Source organism: Oncorhynchus nerka, linkage group LG5 (assembly GCF_034236695.1).
Source record: "Oncorhynchus nerka isolate Pitt River linkage group LG5, Oner_Uvic_2.0, whole genome shotgun sequence".
Lineage (NCBI taxonomy): Eukaryota > Metazoa > Chordata > Actinopteri > Salmoniformes > Salmonidae > Oncorhynchus > Oncorhynchus nerka.
In genome coordinates this window covers 47137664-47164927 of record NC_088400.1, presented here as the reverse complement: position 1 = coordinate 47164927, position 27264 = coordinate 47137664, and the positions used below count along the sequence as shown (strand labels likewise).

The window sequence follows — 27264 nt, the reverse complement described above, 5'->3', positions numbered from 1 at the left end:
CACTGAGCATATATGCCAGACGTGACAGTCTGGAAACGCCGTGGAGAACGCTCTGCTGCCTGCAACATCCTCCAGCATGACCGGTTTGGCGATGGGTCAGTCATGGTGTGGGGTGGCATTTCTTTGGGGGGCCGCACAGCCCTCCATGTGCTCGCCAGAGGTAACCTGACTGCCATTGGGTACCGAGATGAGATCCTCAGACCCCTTGTGAGACCATATGCTGGTGCGGTTGGCCCTGGGTTCCTCCTAATGCAAGACAATGCTAGACCTCATGTGGCTGGAGTGTGTCAGCAGTTCCTACAAGAGGAAGGCATTGATGCTATGGACTGGCCCGCCCGTTCCCCAGAACTGAATCCAATTGAGCACATCTTGGACATCATGTCTCGCTCCATCCACCAACGCCACGTTGCACCACAGACTGTCCAGGAGTTGGCGGATGCTTTAGTCCAGGTCTGGGAGGAGATCCCTCAGGAGACCATCCGCCACCTCATCAGGAGCATGCCCAGGCGTTGTAGGGAGGCCATACAGGCACGTGGAGGCCACACACACTACTGAGCCTCATTTTGACTTGTTTTAAGGACATTACATCAAAGTTGGATCAGCCTGTAGTGTGGTTTTCCACTTTAATTTTGAATGTGACTCCAAATCCAGACCTCCATGGGTTGATAAATTTGATTTCCATTGATAATTTTTGTGTGATTTTGTTGTCAGCGCATTGAACTATGTAAAGAAAAAAGTATTTAATAAGAATATTTCATTCATTCAGAACTAAGACGTGTTATTTTAGTGTTCCCTTTATTTTTTTGAGCAGTGTAGTTCAGTTTAATGTTGTGTTAGTATATGTAAGTTGTTTTGCCTGAAACATTGTTCCCCCTGCTGCTATTGGACCAGGTCTCTCTTGGAAAAGAGATGTTATCTCAATGAGAAAAACCTGTATAAATAAAGGTACTATATGTGCCGTTGCCTGGCTATTAAAAGGGACACGAGGCTATTTTTATATTATATATGCCATTTGATACTTGGTGTTTCATTGAAGTTTTACGGTAGTATTCTGTATTAGTACAACTGTATCCTACAATAGGTATTTTTCTACTCTACTGTATATTTACATTAGAGTGTAAAGGAGCACAGTTTGAATGTCTTCTGACTGTGTTAATCATGAAAGCTCAGCCTACTTCCAGTGCCACTTTTAAGTATGTAGGATTATTAGACCTAAGAATGTGGGAGAGATACTGCAAAGGGGCTCCTATTTGAGACTTGGGATTAGTGACAGGGAAGTAATGTTCACCAAAAGCGGTGGGAATGATAAGAACATTAAATTACAGTCTCCCCTCTCCCCTTTTACATTGGTGAACAGAGAAAATCCACAATTGAGACGAAGCCCTCTGAAATCCTCACTAGGTTAATTAACTTGGAAAGCTAAAATGGTTAGTAACCACACCGGTTTCACGCCTACCACCGGACGAATGGAGAACTGAGGAAATCTGCGTGGTTTCGAAATTCTGATTAATGTTCCGACTTTCTTTGAATGATCTTTCTGGAATTCCAGGGCCTGTTCAGGGAATTTCGATGCAAATGTCCACCTGTCCCAGTTGACATCCGAGCAGACTTCCCCAGTTTGGGATGAGGGTGTAAAAGGTTGTTTTTTTTTCCTTCTTTTTTTATCCTGACATCCAAATTAAGGAAAATCCCCTGGGAGTGCCTCAGGGGAAGTTCCTGCTATTTGAGTTTGATTAGGTTTCGCAGGCTTAAGAGGAAAGTAAGCCTATTTACCCCTTTGAAAAAGCTAGCATGTGATAGCCAAGAGTTTTTCCCTCCCCTTTTTAGTATGTAAAACCCCAAATCTTAATCTTGACGCATTCCTTCAGGATTTCGCTCAAAACAGACGGGTAGATAGATAGCTTTAAAAAAAAATGCACACACTGACATACACAAACAGGCACACACAGTTGTGAAATGTAACCACAGTTCCCCATACTCCCTTCTCTCTGTGTCAGTGGTGTGAATCTACTGAGCGGGATGTTACACTGATAGCCTGCTACTCTCAGTGGATACATTGTCTCGGTCTCATTTGCATTTTACCACAAAGGCAGATACACTGACAAAGCACAACACAGGTGCTATTCCGATCCTTTCCGACTCTCTCTGACTGACACTTTAGAAACGGGAGCGGTGGGCTTGAACAATGCTCCTCTCTAGTAAGACAACAACAACAAGACCAGGATAAAACCAACGCTCTCAGCCCCGTCCTCCAGAATGCAGCAAGACATCTCGACGTGGGCCTATTATTTAAAATATTTTAATCACACGGAAAAGGAGGGAAAGTAGCGTTAACGTTTGACGACCTCATGAATTATGAATGCTGTTGCTATTAATGTATGTATAATTAATCACATCTCCACTCACTCGCACACAAATGGAGCCGAAGGAGATGATGCCTATAAGGGCCTGACTGGGATGTTATAGCTTGGGATTGGCTATTGAGGCTATTACATTATTGCTGGTTCAAATCTCAAGGGCATGAGAGCCTCCTCCTCTCGCTCTTTGTAACTACAGATGCCAAGGCAGGAAAAAAGTACTCAAAAAGTATCCACATACCGTTGTCTTTTCTTTTCCTCAGTTTATTAAAACAAGTAGATGGCAATTGTTTCTGAACAGAATGGGCAAATGTTTGTTCCGTTTCACACGGGAAGGCGGAGAGAAAGAGACAGAGAAAGAGACAGAACGAGAGAAAGACTGGAATCAGGAAGTAGGAGCATTGTGTTGACATATACTGTTTCATTGTGTTTCCTCCCTCGGCGGACGGGTTGTATAGTCGGGTTCAAACAATGCCGACGACACCAACACGTGGTCAAGGGCAGTGGTGTGATCGCGTTTGATTCACTCTGTCTGCTATTAATGTATCTGTGCTTGTGACCCAAATGGCAACCTATACCCTGCATAGTACATTACTTATGGCCAGAGCCCTATGGGCCCAGGTCAAAAGTAGTGCACTATATAGGGAATAGAGTGCCATTTGGGACATATCCTCTGTGTGAACATAGTAGCACTACCACAGTGCCTGCAGACACAAAGAATGGGGAAAATGCATTTCTTAGCTCTGCTTTCAGAACGCCGTTACTACATTCACTACTCGCAAAAAGTCACTCACTTTCATAATAAGTTTGATTCCAAATTGGGGGCTGAATTGACAGGTGATAAAGTGAAATGATGCCGGGAACTTTACACGTGCCCCCGGATCGGCCGTAATTAGAGTTTGCAGGGTGGCCATTGATATTAAATGGTAACAACTCCCTCGTATTCATCGTGGGGAGGGCTCCAGAAATGGAATGTGTAATCTCATCCACTAGTTCCATGGGTGTGGTACCTTGGGCGCTTTTTCACCCCTGTTTACTGGTTGAGCCTTCTGGCTGGGAAAAGGGACATCTATAATCTAGCTGATGTAGAGGATCTATAGGACATTCTATAGGTGTGTGTGTGTGTGTGTGTTGGGAAATAGGAGAGGAGAGTGGTGAATGTGGGGATATTGTCTCCCCCGTTGGTAAATGCTGCATAAATCTCACTCCTAGCAGGTACTGTGCTGATCTGGTGTGCTGTCATGGGTAGTGCCACACAGCGCGAAGCCGAGCTGGTTAGAGAAGTGGGTTATACAGTGACAGGTCTGGTGTGGCGGCCGTGTTAGCAGTAGCAGTTGTGGCGGGGGCACCAGCACAGGCATGCAAATCAGAGTTTGTCAGAGCAGCAATTTTTGGAAAGAGAGAAAGATGTGCGTGACAGAGAGAGTGTGAGAGGCTTATGGGTGAGCGTTTCTATTCGCGATCGGAATGTGCAAGAGCGGGGTGTGGGATGATAGGCCACACACACACACACACACACACACACACACACACACACACACACACACACACACACACACACACACACACACACACACACACACACACACACAGTGTCTCCTCTGCAGCTTCACTGAAGCATTATACAAGGAGGAATACACGTGTGGAAACAGATGCTTCTTCAGACACTAAGCCTTCCCTCTGCTGCCCCCCCCCCCCCCCCCCCTTCCCTCCCTCTCGCTCACTGAGCCCTAATATCTGACCCCTTCCTGGGGAAGAGTATAGAAACAACATGGCTCATTATGGGTAACATTTCCTTCCCAGGACTCAAGGGACCGTATGAGTAAGCCACGCTATAAGATGACTCAAGACTGCAGACTGAGAGTGTGAAAGACCAAATCAGGCATGAAAATACAGTCTGTTTTAATCGTGGGACTTTGTGTTTTTTCTATGTTGATGATATTGTGGACTATTTTCATATTTAGTAGCCTACAGAGGGAAGGGTGTAGCCAGAGGCTGTGTGGCTGACTTAATTGATACAGCCTCGGCTGAGTGTTTCTGCAGAACAACTTAACATGATTAGAGGCCTGCATCCACGACGGGCATTGAGTTCCTCTTTCCAGACCTTGTTTTTTCCCCAGTGCTTATTTTTCCGAACACGTTTTTGTCTACCACCACTAACTCACTTCTTCCATTCCAACTACATTTGTGGAAGGTTTTAGTCATTTAAATGAAGTGTTCTGCTCATCTTAAATGATTTAAAACAGCAAACTTATAGGAGTTTTATCTTTGGAAACTGAAAACAAGGACACGGGCACGATAATTAATCATTTGAGTTTTAAGCGTGCCGCTTCAATTAGTCCATTTCTTTTTTGCATCCCTCCTCTGTAAATGCAAGTTGATTTCTATTGGTTGATATATCAGGCCACGGCGGAGATTTTTTTTAAAGAAATCAAAATTGTGACTTTGAGTCAATATTTTCTTGTCCTTTTTTTCTTATATTTTCCCGACAACTCCCGACAACTGGTGCTTGTGTCTGCTCCCAACCCGTCCTCTCCTACACACACACAAACAATCACACACTGGGTGCCCCTCTGCACTCCCATATACAATGAATACCTATTGTCACGCTAGGTAGGAAGGTAAATCAAATCTCATGGCAGAGACTAAGCGAGAAGATTGCTTTTCCTCTCTCTGTTGCGGCAGAAAGAGTGTCACCGAGGAGGATCCCACGTTCCCCTTTCATGGGAGAAAAAGAGGGAGGAAGAGAGAAGGGGAAAGGGGAGGCCTTAGGGCTGGGGCTAGAGGGTGAGTAGAAAGAGAAGTCTCACCTATCTCCCCCTCCCTTGTACCCTTCCTCGTTCACCACTTTCATTTGACCCATCTTCTTTTTTACTCCCCCAAGCGCTTTAACCCTCCTCTTCTCCAGATGAAACGGAACAATAATTATAGGGATAGAGTGACTCTGGCTGTCAAACTGGGGCCACTCAGATCACAACAACACATTGTCCAACTTGATTAAGTAGCCATTTGCAGTGGCCGCTATAGCGATAGTTAAGAAAGTCTCTCCTCGTCCTCCATCGGCCTGAAACTCGATCTCAGCGCAATAAATATCGACATTTCCTCCTCTGCTTTTTAAAGTTGGTCAGATAGATAAAGGCGGACGGGGGGCGGAGGGCATTTCTTTACAGGAAGCCGACCCTGCCAATTTATCTGGCCATATTCTCCCTCAGAAAAGCCCTCTCCAGATTGCCTCCTCATGAACGCAGTAGGCAAGTTTGTGCCCTTTTCTGATTTGTGTTTGCTCATTGCCATTGACTGTGTGATAATAGAGAAAATGTGCTCGCTTTATTTCTGCTCTGATTTTACTGATGACTAGAGTCCCTTGGCGGAGCACAGGTCCATTGAAGCTACTCTACTGAATGGTTGAATGGTAGTTCAAATCATTATAAGGGCAGAAAACCAAGAATATAAGGGGGCATTAGGGTGTCTTGAAGGGATTACAATAGGATTACCTGTGGTGAATATGGAGCAGTGCATTTGGGGAAATGCAGTCCTGATGACGTAGCCCAGTGTGTAGACTACTAAACCAGTATAGTGCCTAAGCATCATCCCTGCCACCATCGCTACTCCCAGGGGGACTGACGACACTCAATGCTGAGCTTACTATTCCAAACCAATTACAGGGCTTGAGCCAAAGTGAGATTCATCAGGAAATGTATATTAAGTTTTCCCCTTGCTACTCCCGCCATGCACTTTCATTAGCCTCACTGAATGCCTGGGCTAGATGGAAATCCTGGCCATAGAAATATAATACATTCATTATATTTCTGTGATCCAGGCATTATAATGAGTGCTCACTGGGACCAAAGTGGAGCACAGGTGGCACGCTCCACCAAGTAAAACCACACGATACAATATATGTATATGTACAGTGCATACACATCCAACCACAAAATAACTATCAACAATAATTACAGATGAGTTAAGGGCGGCTAATAAAATGTTAATTAAAATAGCTTTTTACAAATGATCTCCTTGATAACAATGAGTTAAGGTTTAATGAATTAAGATTGAAATTTGTGAGATGACGATGCAATCAGGAGGCCGCCTGCCCCGCCGTCGTCGCTAATTACAATATTATCTTGTTACGGATGTAATTAGCCGGTGTGGAGGTGAGACAACAAACAATGGCCTTATTTGGTCAGTGATTGAGGTATTTTGGCGGGCCTAGTCTACTGGACAGAGGGGGTGGAGGAAACACCATATTTCAACCACAATAACAACTGTTACTTATATTGCTGGGGGGAACGTGATATTTCAACCACAATTACGTCTCTGATTTACATTGGTCTCATTTTAATTTGTCAAAATGTTGACATTCAACCATTGCAGTATAGCTGGTATGTAAGTTGTTGGGGGGAACGTGATATTTCAGCAATACTTCTTTAACCTATAGTACAGTACATTGCTAAAGCTGATGACATTATTATATTTTTGATCGCATTGTGTTTGTCCTTGAAGCTAGGAGAGAAAATGGCAGGTCTACTAAAGAGTCAAACAAACACAGACATGCATTTCCCTAGCATTAATAAACAGTAAGCACACACCCATGAGGGGCTACTCTCACCGCCTGGGGGCAGCCCGTCAGGAAGTCCTGAATCCTGGACTTCCTGATGTGCCGCCTCCAGGCGGTGACGGTAGGCATCAACACATCTGCCACACTGTCCATCAACACAGGCCCCTCAGGGGGGTGTGCTTAGTCCCCTCCTATACCCCCTGTTTACCCATGACTACCGCACAAGACTCCAATACCATCATCAAGTTTGCTGATGACACAACAGTGGTCAGAGACCTGGCAGTGTCAGAGACCTGGCACTGCCAGGACAACAACATCTCCCTCAACAACAGCAAGACAAAGAAACTAATCGTGGAAACGGAGTGGCGAGCATGCCCCAATCCACATCCATGGGGCTGTAGTGGAGTGGGTCAAGAGTTTCAAGTTCTTTGGTGGGGCATGCGTTTCATCTTCGGTTCATCACCAAGAAATTAATAACATGTTCCACACACACCCACACATTTGTGAAGAGGGAACGACTGCACCGCTTCTCCCTCAAGAGAGGCATGGCCCCTCAGATCCTCAAAATTTGTCAGCTGCACCTTTGAGAATTCTTGATTGGCTGCATCAACGCTTGGTACAGCAACTGCAAGGCACCTGACAACAAGGCGCTACAGAGGGTGATGAGTACAACCCAGTACATCCCTGGGCCCATGCTCCTTGTCATCCAAGACCTCTAAACCATGCTATGAAGGCCGAAAAAATTACCAAAGACTTTTTCCCACCCAAGCCATAGACTGTTCTCTCTGCTACCGCACAGCAAGCGGTACCAGTGTACCAATTCTGAAACCAACAGGACCCTAAACAGCTTCTACCCCGAAGCCATAAGAGTGCAAAACAAGACTGCTAAATAGCTAATCAAATGGCTACCCTCTGCTGCTACTGTGTACTACCTATCATGTTGCCTAGTCACTTTAACTCTACCTTTAACTCTACCTATCTCTCTGGTAAGAAGAAGGGCGGGGGTGTATGCCTTATGATTAATGAGTCATGGTGTGATCATAACAACATACAGGAACTCAAGTCATGTTGTTCACCTGACCTAGAATTCTTTACAATCAAATGCCAACCGCATTATCTACCAAGATAATTCTCTTCGATTATAACCACGGTTGTGTATATCCCCCCTCCCCCCCAAAGCAGACACCTCGAAGGCCCTGAAAGAACTTCCTTGGACTCTATGTAAACTGGAAACCACATATCTTGAGCCTGCATTTATTGTAGCTGGAGATTAAACAAGGCTCCCTAAAGTTTATCAGCATATCGAATGCACAACCCAGGCTGGTAGCATTCTGTATCATTATTACTCTAACTTCCGCGAGGCATACAAAGCCGTCACTCGCCCTCCTTTCGGCAAATCTGACCACGACTCCATTTTGTTGCTCCCAGCCTATAGAGAGAAACTAAAACAGGAAACGCCCGTGCTAAAGTCTGTTCAACATTGATGTATACGCTGATTCGGTGAGCGAGTTTATTAGCAAGTGCATCGGTGATGTTGTACCCACGGCGACTATTAAAACCTTCCCCAATCAGAAACCGTGGATTGATGGCAGCATTCACGCAAAACTGAAATTGATTAAAAAATGAAATACTGCCAAGTTGCTTAGGAGCTAGAAGCAGAGCTTCCATATCAGAGCTTCCATATCTTACAAAAAAGTAACTCTGTCTTATGTAAACATACCAAATGTAACATATCATACTAAAGGAGTCAAATGTAATACTGTATATGTCATACTAAACAGGTCAAATAATGTAACTTAACGTATCATACTAATTGAACTACTAAAACAGATTTGAGTCAAATATAATACACTTTGCTCTGAGACCAGCTTGCCTCCTTGCTCTTGTGTAGTGCCTTTTAAAAGCCACAACATACAAGAACACAAGGGCTAGTGTTGCATCTACATTCCCGTCTCCTGCCTCTCCTTCCCCTCTCTCTCACACACTCTTGCCTTTTTAATGAGGGGGGGGGGGTTCATAGGGTGTTTAAGTCAGGATGTCTCAATAAAAAGCATCAATAGCCTCTCTCTCTCTAACATTTATATTGTGGTTTTGCATTTTGGTTTCTGCCTCAACCTACACAGGTTGAAAAAATAGGGTGGGGATTGGGGAAGGGTTTCACTTTTCAAAAAAGCCAACCACATCGCCAGTTAACAAGCTACATTTTTTTTATACAAATGCATTTGGTCACCCTGCCTCACTGCCTCACCATCGCACACAGCTCCCCGCTCCCCGAACAGCAGGACCGAGCTGGCAAATATTATCCCTCATTTGATAATCAGTGAGTTCGTGCCACCGCCTGCATTAACGTCTCTTATCATAGGGGTGACTCTTTTGTCAGAGGAAACACTTCCTCATTGGATGTGAGCCATTGACACTCCCTCTATCCCTTATCCTTTATCTGAGATAGCATATCATGAGTCTATGAGAGTGGAATTTAAAAGGAGTGATGTCCTTTTCTCCCTCTTCCCACAGGAAAACACCTGCATCAAGTATGTTGAAAGGGTCGGATCATGGAGTTTTCATGGGCAGGCTGGGGAAGTCCTTTGAGAGTGCCTTTGATACCCTCTTGAAATGTTATCTGGGCATGAGTGGATGTTGGCCAGGCACAAGGGACTACCTGTTCAATGTCCCCTCTCCCCCCTGTCACTCTCCTGTCTAACATACTATAACAGTCTTTCTATAAATGTTGGGGGATTTTATTTTTTATGTTGAATACAGGATGCCTTTGACTGAGTAGATGCTCACCAGACACGAGGGGACGTCTCAATGTACCTTCTCTCCCCTGTCATAATAACCCTCTCCAAGAATGATGGACAATGCCTTTGACTGAGTAGATGCTCACCAGACACGAGGGGACGTCTCAATGTACCTTCTCTCCCCTGTCATAACACCCCTCTCCAAGAATGATGCACAATGCCTTTGACTGAGTAGATGCTCACCAGACACGAGGGGTCGTCTCAATGTACCTTCTCTACCCTGTCATAACACCCCTCTCCAAGAATGATGCACAATGGCTTTGAACTATGTGGGTCAGAGATCCATCGTATGCAGATTCCTCCATGCTTGCTTTTAATCTGCAATTGCTAAAAGTTAAGATTCCCCCTGGTACGCTCTCAATTTCTTCTTCTCCTCTTACACTTTTATTTATTTCGAATTTATAGATTCAGATCTTCTCAAAAAGGTTGAGGATAAAAGAGAGAGATTTGGAGAGGAGAAAAAGGAAAACTTTTCTTCCTTCCCTCTTGACATTTTATCTCTGCATGATGCACTGTCATCCCTAATGATCACATTTTTGTGACTTTGGTCTGATGGAGGGATGGAGAGGACTGAGGAAGGGATGGAGGAGTGTCTCTCCTCACTGCAGCACTCTCCTTAGTTCTCTCAGCTCCTAGCCGGCCCTCTCTCTTTCTCTCTCTCTCCTTGTCTCTGTGTAGGTACTTTGAAAGAGAATGGCTTCCACCTTTGAAAGCTGAGGCTCGCTCACTTTGTGTAAAATAACATTTCTATTGAAAGGCAATTACCGTTGTAACATTATTTGTTTCCCTACGAAATTAAATGCATCTCTTCTGTTTTTTTCTCTACTTTCCTCCCCCTCTTCCCCCTCCTCCCCCAATCTTCTGTTACAGACGGATAATTATATCGACTCCAGCTATGTGAACAGCCGAGCACATCTTATCAAAAGGTATGTCTTGATTAGGCAATTTGATATTTTCCGCTGTCACCCGTTGTGATCCGTAATTGTCATATGCTATGGGCTGCAAATGCATGAGTGTGCATGTTGTGAAAACCCGTGTTTGTTCTGTGTATTCACTACAAATTCACACAGTCAATAATCTCATTTGGAATTAGACTCTAAAATGATCCCTCACTACTATATTAGGTACATTTTTCAAGTCTGTATCTTCAAAGCACATATTTTAACATTAACATCATGAATAATTCCATCCATTCCCATAAAAACCAAAATCAAGACACGTTGAGCAATATGAAAAACTCCTGCTAAAACACGGCTCGTAAAACGACTTATACATCGTGAATAAGATTGAAAGAAGTCAAATAGAATTTTGGCCAGGAACGTGATTTCAATAATGCAAGAGGTTCGTAGCACAGTTGGATCTCAGCTCAATACTAACTCAAAACTAATACCAAAGTACGAATAATTAAGTTCATTTGAGTCGCCCATTTTGAGAACATTGAGCAGGATATAAAGGTATAGGGTATGGGACTAATGGTGCATTCCTGATTCCACCTGAAGCAGGATATAAGGTGAGCTCGTGGTTCCGGCGGGGTAGTGTAGACAACTCTAATAACGCCCTGCAGCAATTTCTTTTTTTGTTGTTGTGGCCAGGCCTATAATTTCTCACTTTTTACCTGCAGCTGCTGAACATTCCAACCTCCCTTTGTTTGAGGCCGTCCCCGGCTTTTTGAAAAGCCATTATGGCAATTTTACTCCCCCAAAAATCACTATGTTTATGTAAACAAAAGCACATTTAAGCGAGGGGCCTCTGCAGCACACTACAAAGCTATCCCCTAGGAGCCTGTGGGCCTGTAGTCTGGGACAGGTGCAATTACACTGATAACATCAGAGAGAGGTAAAGCCAGCTTTACCGTCACTGCAGTACTTCTCTCTCTCCCCCTTTCCCAGGCAACCCTCTCAAAGGAAAGCTGGGAACTGCTGTTGCTACTGGTTTTTTTCTTTCTTTATGTCTCTTCTCTTTCCTTCTCTTATATTTTTTCTCTTCTCCTACGTGAGGTTCTTGATGTATACATTCGCCTCCTCCCTCAATAGCAGTCTTGTTTGTATAGCACAATTTGTTCCAGTGGGGCGGCAATCAAATGAACGGAAATCATGCATACACTATGAAGCTGTTGATTGACTTTAAGCCCCAAACAAGACAGATTCAATCTGTGCACATACGTACATGCTCATAGCATTTTCTATATTCCTTTCCTTCTTGGAATGCTTGATTATCATCTGATTGTTGAACAGTAGAGTGTAATTGCAAGGCGTTTTAAAAGCCCACTCTGTTATTTGAAAAACACAACGGCAGTCTCCAACTCTTGGTTTGCTCTAAAGCTGAGGGACAGGGTTCATGAGGCATTTACGTCTGATATTCTTAATTAATCAATAGGTATATAATTACATACATTCAAATGATAAAAAAACAGGATTTAAATATCCGGACAGGCCCTTTATAGCCACAACGGTTCACACTAGAGATGCCCTTGAAGTCAGTGCATCGCCATCCACACGGTCCCTTTTAGAAACAGACTAAAACAGCCTGCAGCCTCTTTGCTCCACTATCAGCAGAGTTTTAAAATGGCCTCTTAATCCCAAAAATCCCCAACAGAGTTAATCTGTGCCTTCACCACCACAACCCTCCGATTACTACAGAAGTAGGAAGGTTCGTTTCCCTCCAGAAATAAAATGTGGAACGCTGTGAAGTCGTGTCCTTCTAGACAGCTGAGGCCAGAGTTAAGAGTCCTCCTGAAGATTCCCATCATCCCTCTCCTTGTCTCAAGATTCCGAGTGCTGTGAGAAATGTATGAGAGAGGAGGATGTGGAGAGACACACATGTTAGAGAGTCAAGTATGAGATAGTGAAAGAGAGACAATATGAAGAAAATGTTTAGATTTTTTTAGAAGAGAGCTAAGAAGGAAAAAGAGATGGACACAGGAGAGAAATGGATTGAGGGAGAGAGGTGATGAAGGAGAGAGGAGAGAATCTGATAGAAGTTGATGTGACAGTAAATCAACATTCTCTCCTTTCTCATCCCCCTCTCCCTCCCTCCTTCCCTCTGTAGCACATCAACATTCAAGGACCTGGAGGGCAATAGTCTGAAGGACAGCGGGCACGAAGAGAGCGACCAGACGGACAGTGAGCACGATGTCCAGAGAGGCCACTACATAGACACGGCTGTCAACGACGTGCTCAACATGACCGTACCCCCCAACGTCTGCCAGCTGCCTGACCAAGGTAGGAGAAAAGGTTTGTGGAAAGCTGTGTGTGTTACTCATCATTCATCCCTTAGTGTTAGAATTACCCCATCAGATACTTGGTCAAAGCTTGTGTATGTAAAACGAAGCTTGTTTACACCTCCAACTAGAGCAGCTTCAGCAGGCTATTATACCCACTCCTACATAAGGCCTCAGACCTGTGAGTGTGTGTGTGTCTCTCTGTGTCTCTGTATCTATAGAATTTGAATTAATTCCATTCCTGTGTGTGTATTCGTGTGCTTACATCAAGCAGAACACATTTAGCGGTAGCATTGTGTCCACTCTCAGATAAGGCCCCTCAGATCTGTTTTTGTGAATAACAACTTAGTACTTTCCCTTTGATGTCCCGGTGCTAAGGCTGCTAATGTAGAGGGATCTCCCCCTACCAAGGCTATCCTTTATATGATGCTCTGGTAACATTATTGACTGATTGTAGGCCTAGCCATGTCTGTCTGGAAGTATTTGGTGGCAGCCAACTTCTGATGCGCCTGAATGGCTGACAAAGGTGGGTTGAAATCTACATATCGCGTTGTAACCACTCTCATACATTATTCAGCAGGAACATTTAGCAGAGGAAATAATGTTGATGTTTCTTTGTCGACTTCCAACGTTTAAGAGGACATCCGATTCACTGGCAGGGGAAGTGGAGGTGGTCATGTTAGTGTTTCCTGGTTCTATGGTTTTAGAGTAGTGGAGAGCTTACGTAAAGAAGTGTCATAGAGAAAGGGAGGGTGGGGGGGAGAGAGGGAGAGAGAGAAAGAGAGGGTGTGTATTTGAGGAAAAGGTAGTGGGTAGAACTGGCACCGACCTGTGAAGAAATTGAATTGAATTGAGAGAGAATGAGAATGAGAATTAAAGATATGCCTGTAGACGGAGATAGAGCGAGTGAGAGAACAAGAATGAGTGAGAATTAGGTGGATAGAAACTGGCACAGACCTGTATGCTACCATTGTATGCACATGGGAGTGTTTATCCAGCTCAAAAGGAAAGACACACAGGTGCTCAGACTTGGGAGAGCATAGAGCAGTGGATTCAGTGCATGAACTCAAAATGAACTAGCTTGCCTCCTACTCCAGTTAACAATTGCTTTATTTTCTGAAGAGACAGGAAGCTGGTGAATTGCCTTGCTTTGTTCAGTTCTGATGACTAGGCCTCTCATCTTAGCAATTTGAAACAATCAAACAGCTCCATTATAGGGAAAACTACATCTGCATATTACCCAGCAGGCTTCACGTCGCAGTGTGTCTTTGTTTGGTTTGAATTCGCCTACTCCTTGGTCATTGGCTTCTGCTATAGAGGAAAATTTAGGACAGGTTTGGTGAAATATGTTGAAATTCTAGTCGAAGTGTGGCGTCTAGTGTTAGGCACTTTCTTAGCCATAACCCTAGCCTTTACCCCTCCCCCCAAACAAACAAACAAACACACACCTTATGCTAAACCTCTGTGATTTTTCCCTCCAATTTTCTCAAAACCCCTCTAGTGATCCTCTCTAGCTATATGTTCACATTTTCTGTTTGTCTTCCATTTTAATGCTCCCTGCTCACTCCTCTTAGCCTTGCTCCGAAAAAGGGAATCTAATGAATGAAGGACTAACAGATGAAGAAAAATTTAACAATCACACTTTAACCCAAATTATTTATGAGGGATTTTATTCCTGGCAACATATTCCATCGTGGGGAATGAGCTGCGGAGCAAATTAGAATGTTAGCTCGGGATCACGTGGACTCACGCACGGATGTTGAATTGGGCTAATTAGCCAGCCATTTTACCGCAAGGCATTATGGGTAGGGGAAAGAGACATCATGATGTCATGATAGGAGGAGAATAGGTAAGTTCAGTCTCTTCTACTTCCGTTTTCATCTGGGAGCGGATGCTGCTGTAAAGGCATGTGGATTGAAGCGGATCTGGTTCAGTTGCTGGTGTTGAACTCGAACATGTCTTGTGATGTTGTGATGACGGCTTGGTTGGGGGTGGGGGTTGGGTTAACAGATAGTGGCAGGGAGTGTTTGCATGCGTGTCTATGTGTGTATCTGTATGTTAGCTGCATAGGGAGGCTAGCTGTGTCCCAATCCAAAGGCCTCCAAAGGCACCAACCTTTAATAGGTAGCACTTTTCTAGTAGGTAACTGCCATTTGGGATGGGATTCGAAAGGCAGCATCACGTGACAATGCATTCGCATTCCACCGAGCGCTAGACATTTGTTTACCTTGTAGGCACTGTAGCAGAGTGAGCAACTAGTGCTAGCAATTCAGTGAACACCTATCCCAAAATGGAAATACTGTATCTGCCACGAATAGCAAGTAAGAATTAGAATTGATCTCCTCAGTACCTATTCATGCATGAAGTTAACACCAACTAGAATAGTTATCCTACGGTATAGGGTCCTCCTTTCACATATTGCTTGGTCTGCAGCTCAACTGTGGACATGATAGGTAAGATTGCATGCAGGATACAGGAATTTTTGAGATAGCTTTTATACTGACTGTTTAAGAATGTTTAATAACAAGAATAGTGGTGTTTCACTGTGAAAGATGATTTGAAGGCCTAGGCTACTTCATCCTAATGTAAGCTAAATGCATTGGATAAAAAATACTGGCATATAATAAAGGATAACAAAATGTCCAATATAATTATATACAGTAAATACAGTAAGCTTATTTAGTCATGACCGCCACAGTTTTTTTTATACACAATTTTTAGTTCCAGCCCTTTACTAACACCTCATTTCAACGAATTGTGGACTACTACATTGAAGACTTCCCCTCACGTCTGTATTTTAGAATGAGCTTCATAAGTTACAAATGTTCTGACAAATCTGCGTGATAAACAACAACATGGGGGGGAAATCTGGTTCTATTTAAGATTGTGATTTTGCACATTTCAAAATGAAATCCCTGGGATATGGTGATTGTCCTGGTGGCTGGGGAAGTTCCCAACAAAGTCTGTCCCATCTTCTGGATGTCAGGGTGACGTCCTTAAAGCTGGAGCGAGTGGAGACAATGGAGGTTGAAATGAACCTCGCTGCTCAAATTTCAGTGCTGGATCAAGTCAATGAAGCTACAACTACCTTTATTAATGTGCAAATCATTTTGTCAACAGTTTAGCATTTTTTTTTAGGGCTTACTTACTGTAAGAGTTGAATAACTTAACCTCTAATTTTAAACCCAATCGTGTAACACAATAGGGGAAGGAAAAATGACAAGAGAAAGTTAGCTAACTTTAACGTAATGTAAACCAAATGCACAATCAACTTCACTGGCTAGCAAGCCTAGAATGAACAAAACACAGCTAGCTGCATTTTCTACAATTTTCATCAGATGAAAAAAAAAAGTATGTCTTACCTCCAAACGAGTCAGGCGGGAGTGTTTTCTGCCAAGTCAGTATAATGCAATGGAGTGAAACATGATCAGATGCCCACTTTATTCCCTGAAAGCAAATGGGGGAAAAATATTTTCTTAGTCTTTAGCTGGCTAGCAAGTTTACCAATTCATGATTTAAAATATTTTTGTGTCTTCACAATTGACACATTGCTGAATCTATGATTAGGCCTAGTTAGTTTAGTTGTTCTTCTCTAAACAGCCAATAACCTGTACAAGTCTGCCTACTAACATTAAAATTAGCTATCTATTGCATAAGATGTGCTAGCTAGCTAGCTTGGCAACAGGTTGAATAAGAACAATACATCTGATGAATTAACATTTGAATTCAAAATCATATGAAAGTAATTTGTTGAACATTTAAACATAACTTGGTGAATAAATAAGTTATAAACTCAGCAAAAAAAGAAACGCCCTCATTGTCAACTGCGTTTATTTTCAGAAAAATCTGTAAATATTTCTATGAACATAAGATTCAACAACTGAACAAGTTCCACAGACATGGAATAATGTGTCCCTGAACAAAGGGGGGTAACAGTCAGTATCTGGTGTGGCCACCAGCTGCATTATGTACTGCAGTGCATCTCCTCCTCATGGGCTGCACCAGATTTGCCAGTTCTTGCTGTGAGATGTTACCCCACTCTTCCACCAAGGCACCTGCAAGTTCACAGACAATTCTGGGGGGAATGGCCATAGCCCTCACCATCCTATCCAACAGGTCCCAGACGTGCTCAATGGGATTGAGATCAGGGCTCTTCGCTGGCTATGGCAGAACACTGAAATTCCTGTCTTGCAGGAAATCATACACAGAACGAGCAGTATGGTTGGTGGCATTGTCATGTCAGGATGAGCCTGCAGGAAGGGTACTACATGAGGGAGGAGGATGTCTTCCCTGTAACGCACAGCATTGAGATTGCCTGCAATGATAACAAGCTCAGTCCGATGATTCTTTGACACACCGCCCCAGACCATGACGAACCCTCCACCTCCAAATCGATCCTGCTCCAGAGTACAGGCCTCGGTGTAACGCTCATTCCTTCGACGATAAACGCAAATCCAACCATCCCCCCTGGTGAGACAAAACCACGACTCGTCAGTGAAGTGCACTTAATGTCAGTCCTGTCTGGTCCAGGAACGGTGGGTTTGTGCCCATAGACGACGTTGTTGCCGGTGATGTCTAGTGAGGACCTGCCTTACAACAGGCGTACAAGGCCAGCCTCTCTCACCCGATTGCAGACAGTCTGAGCACTGATGGAGGGATTGTGGGTTCCTGGTGTTACTCAGGCAGTTGTTGCCATCCTGTACCTCTCCCGCAAGTGTGATGTTCAGATCCTGTGCAGGTGTTGTTACACGTGGTCTGCCACTGCGAGGGCGATCAGCTGTCCATCCCGTCTCCATGTACGGCTGTCTTAGGCTTCTCACAGTACGGACATTGCAATTCATTGCCCTGGCCACATCTACAGTCCTCATGCCTCCTTGCTGCATGCCTAAGGCATGTTCATGCAGGCCTCTTTAGTGTCCTAAGTTTACATAACTGTGACCTTAATTGCCTACCGTCTGTCTCAACGACTGTTCCATAGGTGCATGTTCATTTATTGTTTATGTGTCATTGAGCAAGCATGGGAAACAGTGTTTAAACACTTTACAATGAAGATCTGTGAAGCTATTTGGATTTTTACAAATTATCTTTGAAAGACACGGTCCTGAAAAACATTTATTTTTTGCTGAGTTTACTTACATTTCTCAGCTATTCCTTATTCTTCTGGAAAATGTTCTCCTATGCTGGGACTTGTGTCCTCTATTAATTCTGAATTGTTTTCGATTTTTGGTACAGCCTGTCCAGCAAAGGATTACATGGGATGCCAGCTTCAAAAATGCCCGAATGAAGGTACCTTAGAAGGCAGCATTTTAAGGTTCGTTAGGATTGGGACATGCTAATTGTGACGCCCTGCAATGAAATGCTGCCTGAAAAGGCCTTGGACTGCTGCCTTGGCAGTGTCAGCCAGTAATGAATAATGATTAGTGGGTTCACTGCCTATTTGGTTGGCTGGCCGTAATTATTTCACAACCCTCTTCACAACATGCATAGTGACAGGTCCAACAGTCTAGCAAAGTCATTATTTGAGGCAATTAGAAAATATGTACATGAAGAATATTACAAGTGGAGAAAAAGGACAGAGAGGAATGGGGGAGACAAAGAAAGAGAGAGAGAGGCTTTTTTGATTGTCACTCGCGAGATGGATGCTAACTCCTGGAATGTATGTAAACAAATAAACGCTACTGGTAAACAGAACGACGGGGACTATTTACCGCCACCAGGCAGGCGTTCACTGCTTGCTTTGACCAGAGCAGCAATAGATAAGTACAAAATATCTATTTGGATTTGCAATTGGATCCTTGTTGCTATTGTTATTGCACGCTCCTTCTCCAGACCTAGTTATAATATGGTCTTGCAACAGGCCAATTTCTCCCTCTGTTGAAAAAGAAGCAGTGAGAAGCACTGAACAAAATGACTTAATTTTTTCTCTAAGCTTGAATCCCAAATGGCACTTTATCCCCTATATAGTGGGCATATGGGCCCTGGACAAAATTAGTGCACTAGGTAGGAAATAGGGGGCCATATGGAATGCAGGCAATGTCTGTCTTCTCTCCTGTCTTTAAAGGGAGTCTGTGGCAGTAAATCAGCATGAGGGTTCGTCAGTATTGAGGGCTTGTTCATAATTATTAAATGAATTGACCAAAAGACCCTTACACGTGCATGAACGTAACGACATAGCCAAATGGAATTGTCCTTTCATTAACATCTCAGCATTCTAATTACACAGTTAATAACGAGTATGATGGGGCCGGGGCTAAGCTCGACAGAATCGGCACGGCCACACTATACTATACTTCCGATACCCCACAGACAAGGCCCTTGTTGTATCCTCCTACCTTTTTCAAGAGGATGATATTAGCTATTGCTGAATACTCATTTCCGATTGGCTTGAAGGGCGTTCTAGAGTGTGCATTATTTACTTATAACGCACCATGCATTTGCACGGTAGAATTCCATGGCAATGTTTCATTCTTACATGTTCCATGTTTGAGCTAAGTCGAATTGAAATCATTATTTTTATTGTTTGATTATATTGTCATAATAGCAAGCTAGGACTGATGGTTTGGATAGCTAAACTAGCAAGTTCGTTTTGTTACCAAGGCAACTACTATCGCCATCAAGTAAACTTGCTAGCTACTTTAGTAGATGTTGTATACATTTCTCGCGGCAAATGTGTTAAATTATAGTCGTAGTATGAAAGGGATATTTAATTTGCGGCTCTATGCGTTCTCTGGAAAACAATGCACTCCGTGGAAGATTAGTTCCAATCCGCTAGCATCACCGAATAATGATTGTCCCTTACTTAGCTAGCTAGCTGAAATCGCTGCTATGTATTTGCCGAAGCTAATCGACTTGCGGGACAGAGACACAAGTCAGACAATTGTGGCTTGTGTGAATTGTGACAGCCCTAAGAAAATGTGAAAGGCAGAGAAGATACTTTGCTGAACCAATACTGTGTCTCAAAGAGCACCCTATTCCCGACATAATGCACTGCTTTTGACCAGAGTCTCCACAGGCCCTGGTCAAAAGTCATATACAACATTTTGGTGGATGCTTAAATTTGTCCCGTTTCAATGGAAATGTTTTTCTTGCATAACTCTCGATGCCCTCGGGGAGTGCCGTTATCAATGGAGGCTCTGGAGCAATTATGCTTCAGTGCCAAGGGCACATCAACACATTTTTTCCCCCTCCTTGTCGTCTCAGGGATTCAAACTAGTGACGTTTTGGTTACTGGCTCAATGCTCTAACCACTAGGCCAACTAACCATCTGCTGGCCAAATTAGCGCACTGGGAAATACGGTGCCATTTGGGATGCATCCTATATATTTCCAGAAGTAGGAGCAGATCAGGATAGCTCAGTTACAGCAGCAACATATACTAGATGTGAGAGCCCCGATGGTTTGGAGTGAAGTGAAAACGCGGTTGGTCGGACACATCCGTCTTAATTGAATGTGAGCGGGCACCGACAGGGCACCGACTATGCAGTAGCCCTGTTTGGCGAAGGGAACTGTGTGAACAAAACAAATAGTCTTGTTCGCAAAACACCCCGCCATTTAGATACTGTATGTTCTATAGGGAATAACTTAGATCTGCAGTTTGCCTCTCCTTCTGGTACTACAGCAACAAAAAACAACAAAAAACATAACACACTGCAATTGCCCCAAAGGACAGGCTCTGGATACAAAAGTGATTTTATTGTGATGTTTCCTTGTGTTCGGAAGCGAAACGCAAACAGGGAGGAATGGAGGGGGATAGATGGAGTACAGTAAACTCCCCTCGTGGGTTCCCTAAGCTTTTTACAGTACAAATGTTTACCATTCTCATAGGCACCATGTAAAGGTGGTGTTTGCACAGTGGGACGTACCGTTACCTTTGACAAAGAGGAACACACACAACCCTCCCCCCCACCCCTCCTTAAAATTCTCAGTGTGGGAATCTGCTCATATGAGACATGGAGCTCTCTGCGAGGCTCTGCGTTTCTCTCGCACAATACAAAGTTCTTCCTTTGTTACAGGCTTCCGTTTTGCACTTTTTGATTATGTTACCGACTTGTTTGTCCATTTCCTGCGTTTCTATTTATCCTTCTCGTTTTGAAATGTGATACTCGATAATGGATTGTGTCTCTGGAATCCAGCAGTAGCTAAACTATTGTCTGATTTCGTGGAGAGGTATTTTGCCCATAATCAACAGAGGCTACCTGCGTGACACTGAGACGAGACCAAACATTGTAAGAAGGTACTGTTCTTCCTAAGAATACCTTGGTCTGAAATCTACTCTGCCAATGGATTACACTAGGGAAATATATAAAATATCTTAAAAATCACATTACATTCAATATATAGGCCCCATATCGTCAAATATCTTCAACTATTAATGCTTTCTCTTCTACAGTATCTGGCTATGGAGTGACTATGGATGATATCGCCCAGCTATAAACGGTTGAGGGAAGGGAGAGGAGCTGGAGAAAAATGTATAAAATTACCTCTATAGACGTGACTGTGAATGTCAAGGGGATTTTGTTGAAAAAATATACAATGTGCTAGCTTTGGCTCTAGAGAACCATTAGTGTCTCACGGGAGAAGTGGGCGAACAGCCGCACAGGGCTCTGGTAACAAACAGAAGCGGCCATTTTTTTTACCCCCACATCCTTTGATTATCCAACCTCTTACTTAATTCCTTGCAGACACGGATGAGCCATGGGTTTTTTAAGGGCTCGAGATTCTCTAGTTAAGTGCAAAAATGATCAATGCACGGAAACTCAACTTTTCCATGTCCTTTTTTGCCTTTTTGTGTATTTTTCTTGGTGGCCATTTTGAGGGTTTAGTTTACCAGGGGTCTTTGGTTCTTGGTTTATGACTCTAGGGGGAAAAGTGTTGGTCAGAAAACCAATTTTTCCAGTCTTTAGCACCACATGGACTCTTGTCAACTACATTTGCAGTCGCAGGGCAATAGTCTCTCTCATTCCACACATATTCCATATCCTTCACCCCTGAGGGGGTTTTCCACTCATTAATCCCATCCACGCCCCGTGGGTGTGTTCCCGAAGCAGAAGCCCAGGGATGAAGCTCAGCCAATGGAGCACAGATCCACCAGGGTCCAACTGCTCTTAATTGATTAATTAATTGATTTCACAAGGCTTCCCCCATCTTAACTTCACTGCTCTCCTAGTCTCTCTCTCTCTCCATATATCTCAACACACAAAACCCTCATCTGCCAAGTCAACTTCCTGCCAGTCAAGCACTTCCCTTCCCCTGTTGAATTAAAGAAACAGCAAAGCAGTGTTGCGTGTTTATGCCGCAAAACATGCCCTAAATTCAACACAGGGAACATTTTGAGTTTGCTACTCCTCTGATCTACTAATGAAAATGCTGACAGGTGTCAGAATCAGGACAGCAACAGGAACGGGGTTTGTGCTGACAACCTGAGAGAGGGGAGGGAGGGAGAGGAGTTGGGAGTCTAGTAAGCAGACTTGACGAGGGAAAATAAAAAATCTCTGACAGGTAGGAGTATTTTTTTCTCTCCTCTTTCTCGTTCTCTCTCTCCTTCTCAGAAGGCAAAATACCCCCATGAATGTGTCAGAGGATCCGACGGCTGCTCAACCAAATATTAACATTTGATTGAATTAAACGTCAAACTCCAAAAACGTGCAGTTGTTTATGCCCGCCCACAGTCCATGTCGTCTGTTATATTAACATACATAGACATGAAGTGGGGGAGTCCATTTTGATTTTCCAAGTCTGTGTATCTTTTTTGAAAAACTGTAGACAAAATGGCTGACAACAAGCCAACTGAATTAATATAAAAACTAGAATTACATAAATGTCAGAAGAACCTCCAATATTTGCACATTATTCTTTTAAAAAATTGTTCAAGCTCTGTCAAGTTGGTTGTTGATCATTGCTAGACAGTCTTGCCATAGTTTTTCAAGCCGATTTAAGTCAAAACTGTAGATAGGCCACTCAGGAACATTCAATATTGTCTTGGCAAGCAAGATTTGGTCTGGTGTTTTAGGTTATTGTCCTGCTGAAAGGTACATTTATCTCCCAGTGTCTGGTGGAAAGCAGACTGATCCAGGTTTTCCTCTAGGATTTTGCCTGTGCTTAGCTCCATTATGTTTCTTTTTTATCCTGAAAAACTACAGTCCATAACAATTACAAACATATCCATAACCCGATGCAACCACCACTATGCTTGAAAATATGGAGAGTGGTACTCAGTAATGTCTTGTATTGAATTTGTACCAAACATAACACTGTATTCAGGACAAAAATGTCATTTGCTTTGCCACATTTTTTGCAGGATGACTTTAGTGCCTCGTAAACAGGATACATGTTTTGGAATATTTTTTATTCTGCACAGGTTTCCTTCTTTTCACTCTGTTAATTAGTTTAGTATTGTGGACTAACTACAATGTTGTTGATCCATCCTCAGTTTTCTCCTATCACAGCCATTCAACTCTGTAACTGTTTTAAAGTCACCATTGGACGCCTGTATCACAGGAAGGATGCCTGTGTCTTTGTAGTGACTGGGCGTATTGACACCATCCAACGTGTAATTAATAACTTCACCATGCTCAAGGGGATATTCAATGTTGGCTTTCTTTATTTTTACCCCTCCCTGGTCTTTTTGGTTGAATCTGTGTTTCAAATTCACTGCTCTACTGAGGGACTTTGCAGATAATTGTATGTGTGGGGTGCAGAGATGAGGTAGTCACTCAAAAATCATGTTAAAAACAATTATTGCACACAGAGTGAGTCCATGTAGCTTATCATGTGACTTGTTAAGCAATTCTTACTCCTGAATATATTCAGTCTTGGCTTACAGGGGTTGAATACTTATTGACTCAAGACGTTTCAGCTATTCATTTTAAATTAATTTGTCAAATTTTCACAAATAAATTCTTCCACTTTGACATTATGGGTATTGTGTGTAGGCCAGTGACACACATTCTCAATTTAAAATCAATTTACAATTCAGGCTGTAACACAACAAAATGTGAAAAAAACCAAGGGGTGTGAATACTTTCTGAAGTTACTGTAGCTGTTCTAAAATTGGTCTGAGGCAGGCATTAGATCACGAACATTTTCAAGTGCATTGTTAAAAACAAGGGTTTTGGGAAACAGCTTGGATATTTACAGATGCTGCTACGAAGGTTCTAACGATTAACTTAACCTTAAGATGCTTTTGGGAATCCAGGCCCTGGTGTGTTCGTGTTATTATCAGTATATGCCTCAAGCAGGCCCCCAAGTCAGTCAGTGTGCCATGTAGGTAATTACAGATTCCGTTGGGAAGAATAACGGCTTCCACTCAGGCTTGAGGCCCTCTCCTCTCTTTCTATACCCCTGACATAGCTGCTCGCTCTGCACCACGCACACACACAAAATATTTCTCTCCACCTCCCCTCCACTCCATCCTGTGACTCACAAGACATCACTCTAATGTTGTATCAACTTCCCCTGAACCTTCGGCTTTACATTACCCTAACGTTCCAGCCCTCCTCAATAAACCTAATGTATTTAATCAGCTCGAGAGGGATGACTGCTTATCTCCCCTGCACTTGTCATGGATAGGAGCATATTGAACGTATGAGGGAGAAATGGTGGAGTCCTTCATTATTTCCTAGGGCTTCGCCAATGAGCCTGATGTATCTCCTCCACTGACAGCTCATTTTCCACACAATCGCTTGCATTCATTGGGAGCGGGGGAGAAAGAGAAAATACGGCTCTTGGATACTTCTCCCCATTGCTTATTCATGACCCCGCTGTAGCTACTAGGCATGCTAGGCTAGGTGTGTTAATAATCTCCTCAGAAACCAAGTAGAATCACAATTGTTTGTCGAACACACGGCTAGTAGCCAATGGAGGAGGGCACAGGGGGGATCAGGGCAGTGCTGAACAGAGGGGGAGAGATTAAGAACAGGTCATGTGACAAGTTGATAGGGAGGGAAAAAGAGAAAAGGAGAGTGTGTGTGTGTGTGTGTGTGTGTGTGTGTGTGTGTGTGTGTGTGTGTGTGTGAGAGAGAGGGCAATATGTCTGGAGGGAGAGTTTGCCTGTTTCTATGTGCATGCTGGTGTGTGTATGTGTCTGTTTGTGTCTGTGTGTTAGATCAAGCGAATGAGTGTGTGTGTTCAAAGGTTAATGAGAGAGAGAGAGAGTGGGGTAGAGCGATAAAGCGAGAGAGGAGATAACTGTGCTTGGAGGAAAGAGAAAACAGACTGAAATGTGAGTACCCCATCCCTGGCCTCGTGCTAGCTGTCTGCAGTCTACCTCTTGTGCAGGCTATTGTGGTTCTGAATGATTGTGTTTTTGGACTGTGGAAGCCTGTGACAGCACTAGGTACTCCCCTTCCCCCCTTACTCCTGTCCTAGTACCTCCAGAGTCCTCGCTTTGGCAAAGCCCCATTTCCATTCCAACACAGTCTCCACTGGTAACAAGGCTCAGGGGGTATAGCTAGAGGTCTGCAGGCTAGATCTCTGTAGTCTAATCAGACACTAAATAATGGCCAGGAAACCATAGGCTGGAACCAGGGGCTGGGCCCAGTAGAGATGACCTGACCATCTCTGCTCTGTCTGGGGGTAAATTCCAGACCCCTACTGGATGCTCTGTCCTGGATCACTAATCGAAACACATTGGAAATGGCATGATTATACACTGAATGTACAAAACATTAAGAACACCTTCCTAATATTGTGATGTGCACCCCCCCCCTCCCCTCCCTTTTGTCCTCAGAACAGTCTCAATTCGTTGACTCTACAAGGTGGCGAAAGCGTTCCACAGGGATGCTGGCCCATGTTGACTCCAATGTTTCCCACAGTTGTGTCAAATTGGCTGGGTGTCCTTTGGGCGGTGGACCATTCTTGATACATGTGGGAAGCTGTTGAGTGTGAAAGACTCTGCGGCATTGCAATTCTTGACACTAACCAGTGCTCCTGGCACCTACTGCCATACCCCATTCAAAGGCACTACCATAGCCCTTGCACTGAAATATTTTGCCCTGCCTATTCACCCTCATAAAGGCACACATACACAATCCATGTCTCAATTGTCTCAAGGCTTAAAAATACTTCTTTAACCTGTGTCCTCCCCTTCATCTTTACATCTTTGCAACTTTGATGGGGGTGGGGGCTACAAAAGAACTGATCTCATCATGAGGGGCCACACAGTGCATCATGGGTCTGCATACACACATCCACACCCCCACACACACACACACACACACCTTGCTAGCAAAACATTTCAGCGGCTTCACTCGTGACAGCGAAGATACTTTTGGGGGTTTTAATGTTCAATTCCTGCGATTCTACACATTTTTTCCATAAGGTGGAGGCAATTGTTTGCAGTTTTTTTTATATGATAGCTGATCATCAATTGCCCCCATGCTTACTACAAGTTTCTATAGCTGTCCGCTAGACTAATTTACCAACACGTTTTTTTTAGCTAACATGGGCTAATTAAGTGACTTCACAACAAAAATGTATAAATTGCACCTAATGTATTATATTATTCTAACTCTCAACAGTAAATTGAGACCCAGACTGAGTTCCCCCCCAGATTGAAATTGGTCCGCGGGCCTGCAAAAGGGGGGCGACCGGTTGGTCATCCTTGATCTACACTGATTGTGGATTTAACAAGTGACATCAATAAGGGATCATATCTTTCACTGAGATTCATCTGGTCAGTCTATGTCATGTCCTTAATGTTTTGTACACTCAGTGTATATTGGCTTGATTGAAATACCATATAATCCTAATCTTAGAATGACATTCTGAGAGAATGTTATTTTTGAATTGAGGATGATGATTTGGAACTATAATAGTGGGACCTGTGTGTGTGGCAATAACTGAGCAGACAGGACAGATATCTCTGGGAGCGGCTGTGTGTGTGGCAATAACTGAGCAGACAGGACAGATATCTCTGGGAGAGGCTGTGTGTGTGGCAATAACTGAGCAGACAGGACAGATATCTCTGGGAGCGGCTGTGTGTGTGGCAATAACTGAGCAGACAGGACAGATATCTCTGGGAGCGGCTGTGTGTGTGGCAATAACCGAGCTGACAGGACAGATATCTCTGGGAGAGGCTGTGTGTGTGGCAATAACCGAGCACACAGGACAGATATCTCTGGGAGCGGCTGTGTGTGTGGCAATAACTGAGCAGACAGGACAGATATCTCTGGGAGAGGCTGTGTGTGTGGCAATAACTGAGCAGACAGGACAGATATCTCTGGGAGCGGCTGTGTGTGTGGCAATAACCGAGCAGACAGGACAGATATCTCTGGGAGAGGCTGTGTGTGTGGCAATAACCGAGCAGACAGGACAGATATCTCTGGGAGAGGCT

At 43.7% G+C, this 27264-nt stretch overlaps 1 protein-coding gene across 7 annotated transcripts in view; it reads left to right on the top strand.

Moving 5' to 3' along the window:
- The window catches only part of LOC115129596 (protocadherin-19-like), a 74984-nt gene that overhangs the window by 31508 nt on the left and 16212 nt on the right, over nucleotides 1–27264 (top strand). For 3 of the 7 annotated variants that reach the window (XM_029660139.2, XM_029660137.2, XM_029660135.2), the window contains exons 3-4: nucleotides 10584–10639; nucleotides 12762–12934. In XM_029660139.2, the coding sequence (XP_029515999.1) occupies nucleotides 10584–10639; nucleotides 12762–12934 (229 nt within the window). Of the gene's footprint in view, nucleotides 1–10583; nucleotides 10640–12761; nucleotides 12947–27264 lie in introns of all 7 variants that reach the window. The other 4 variants (XM_029660136.2, XM_029660138.2, XM_029660134.2 and 1 more) reach the window with 2 other exon arrangements.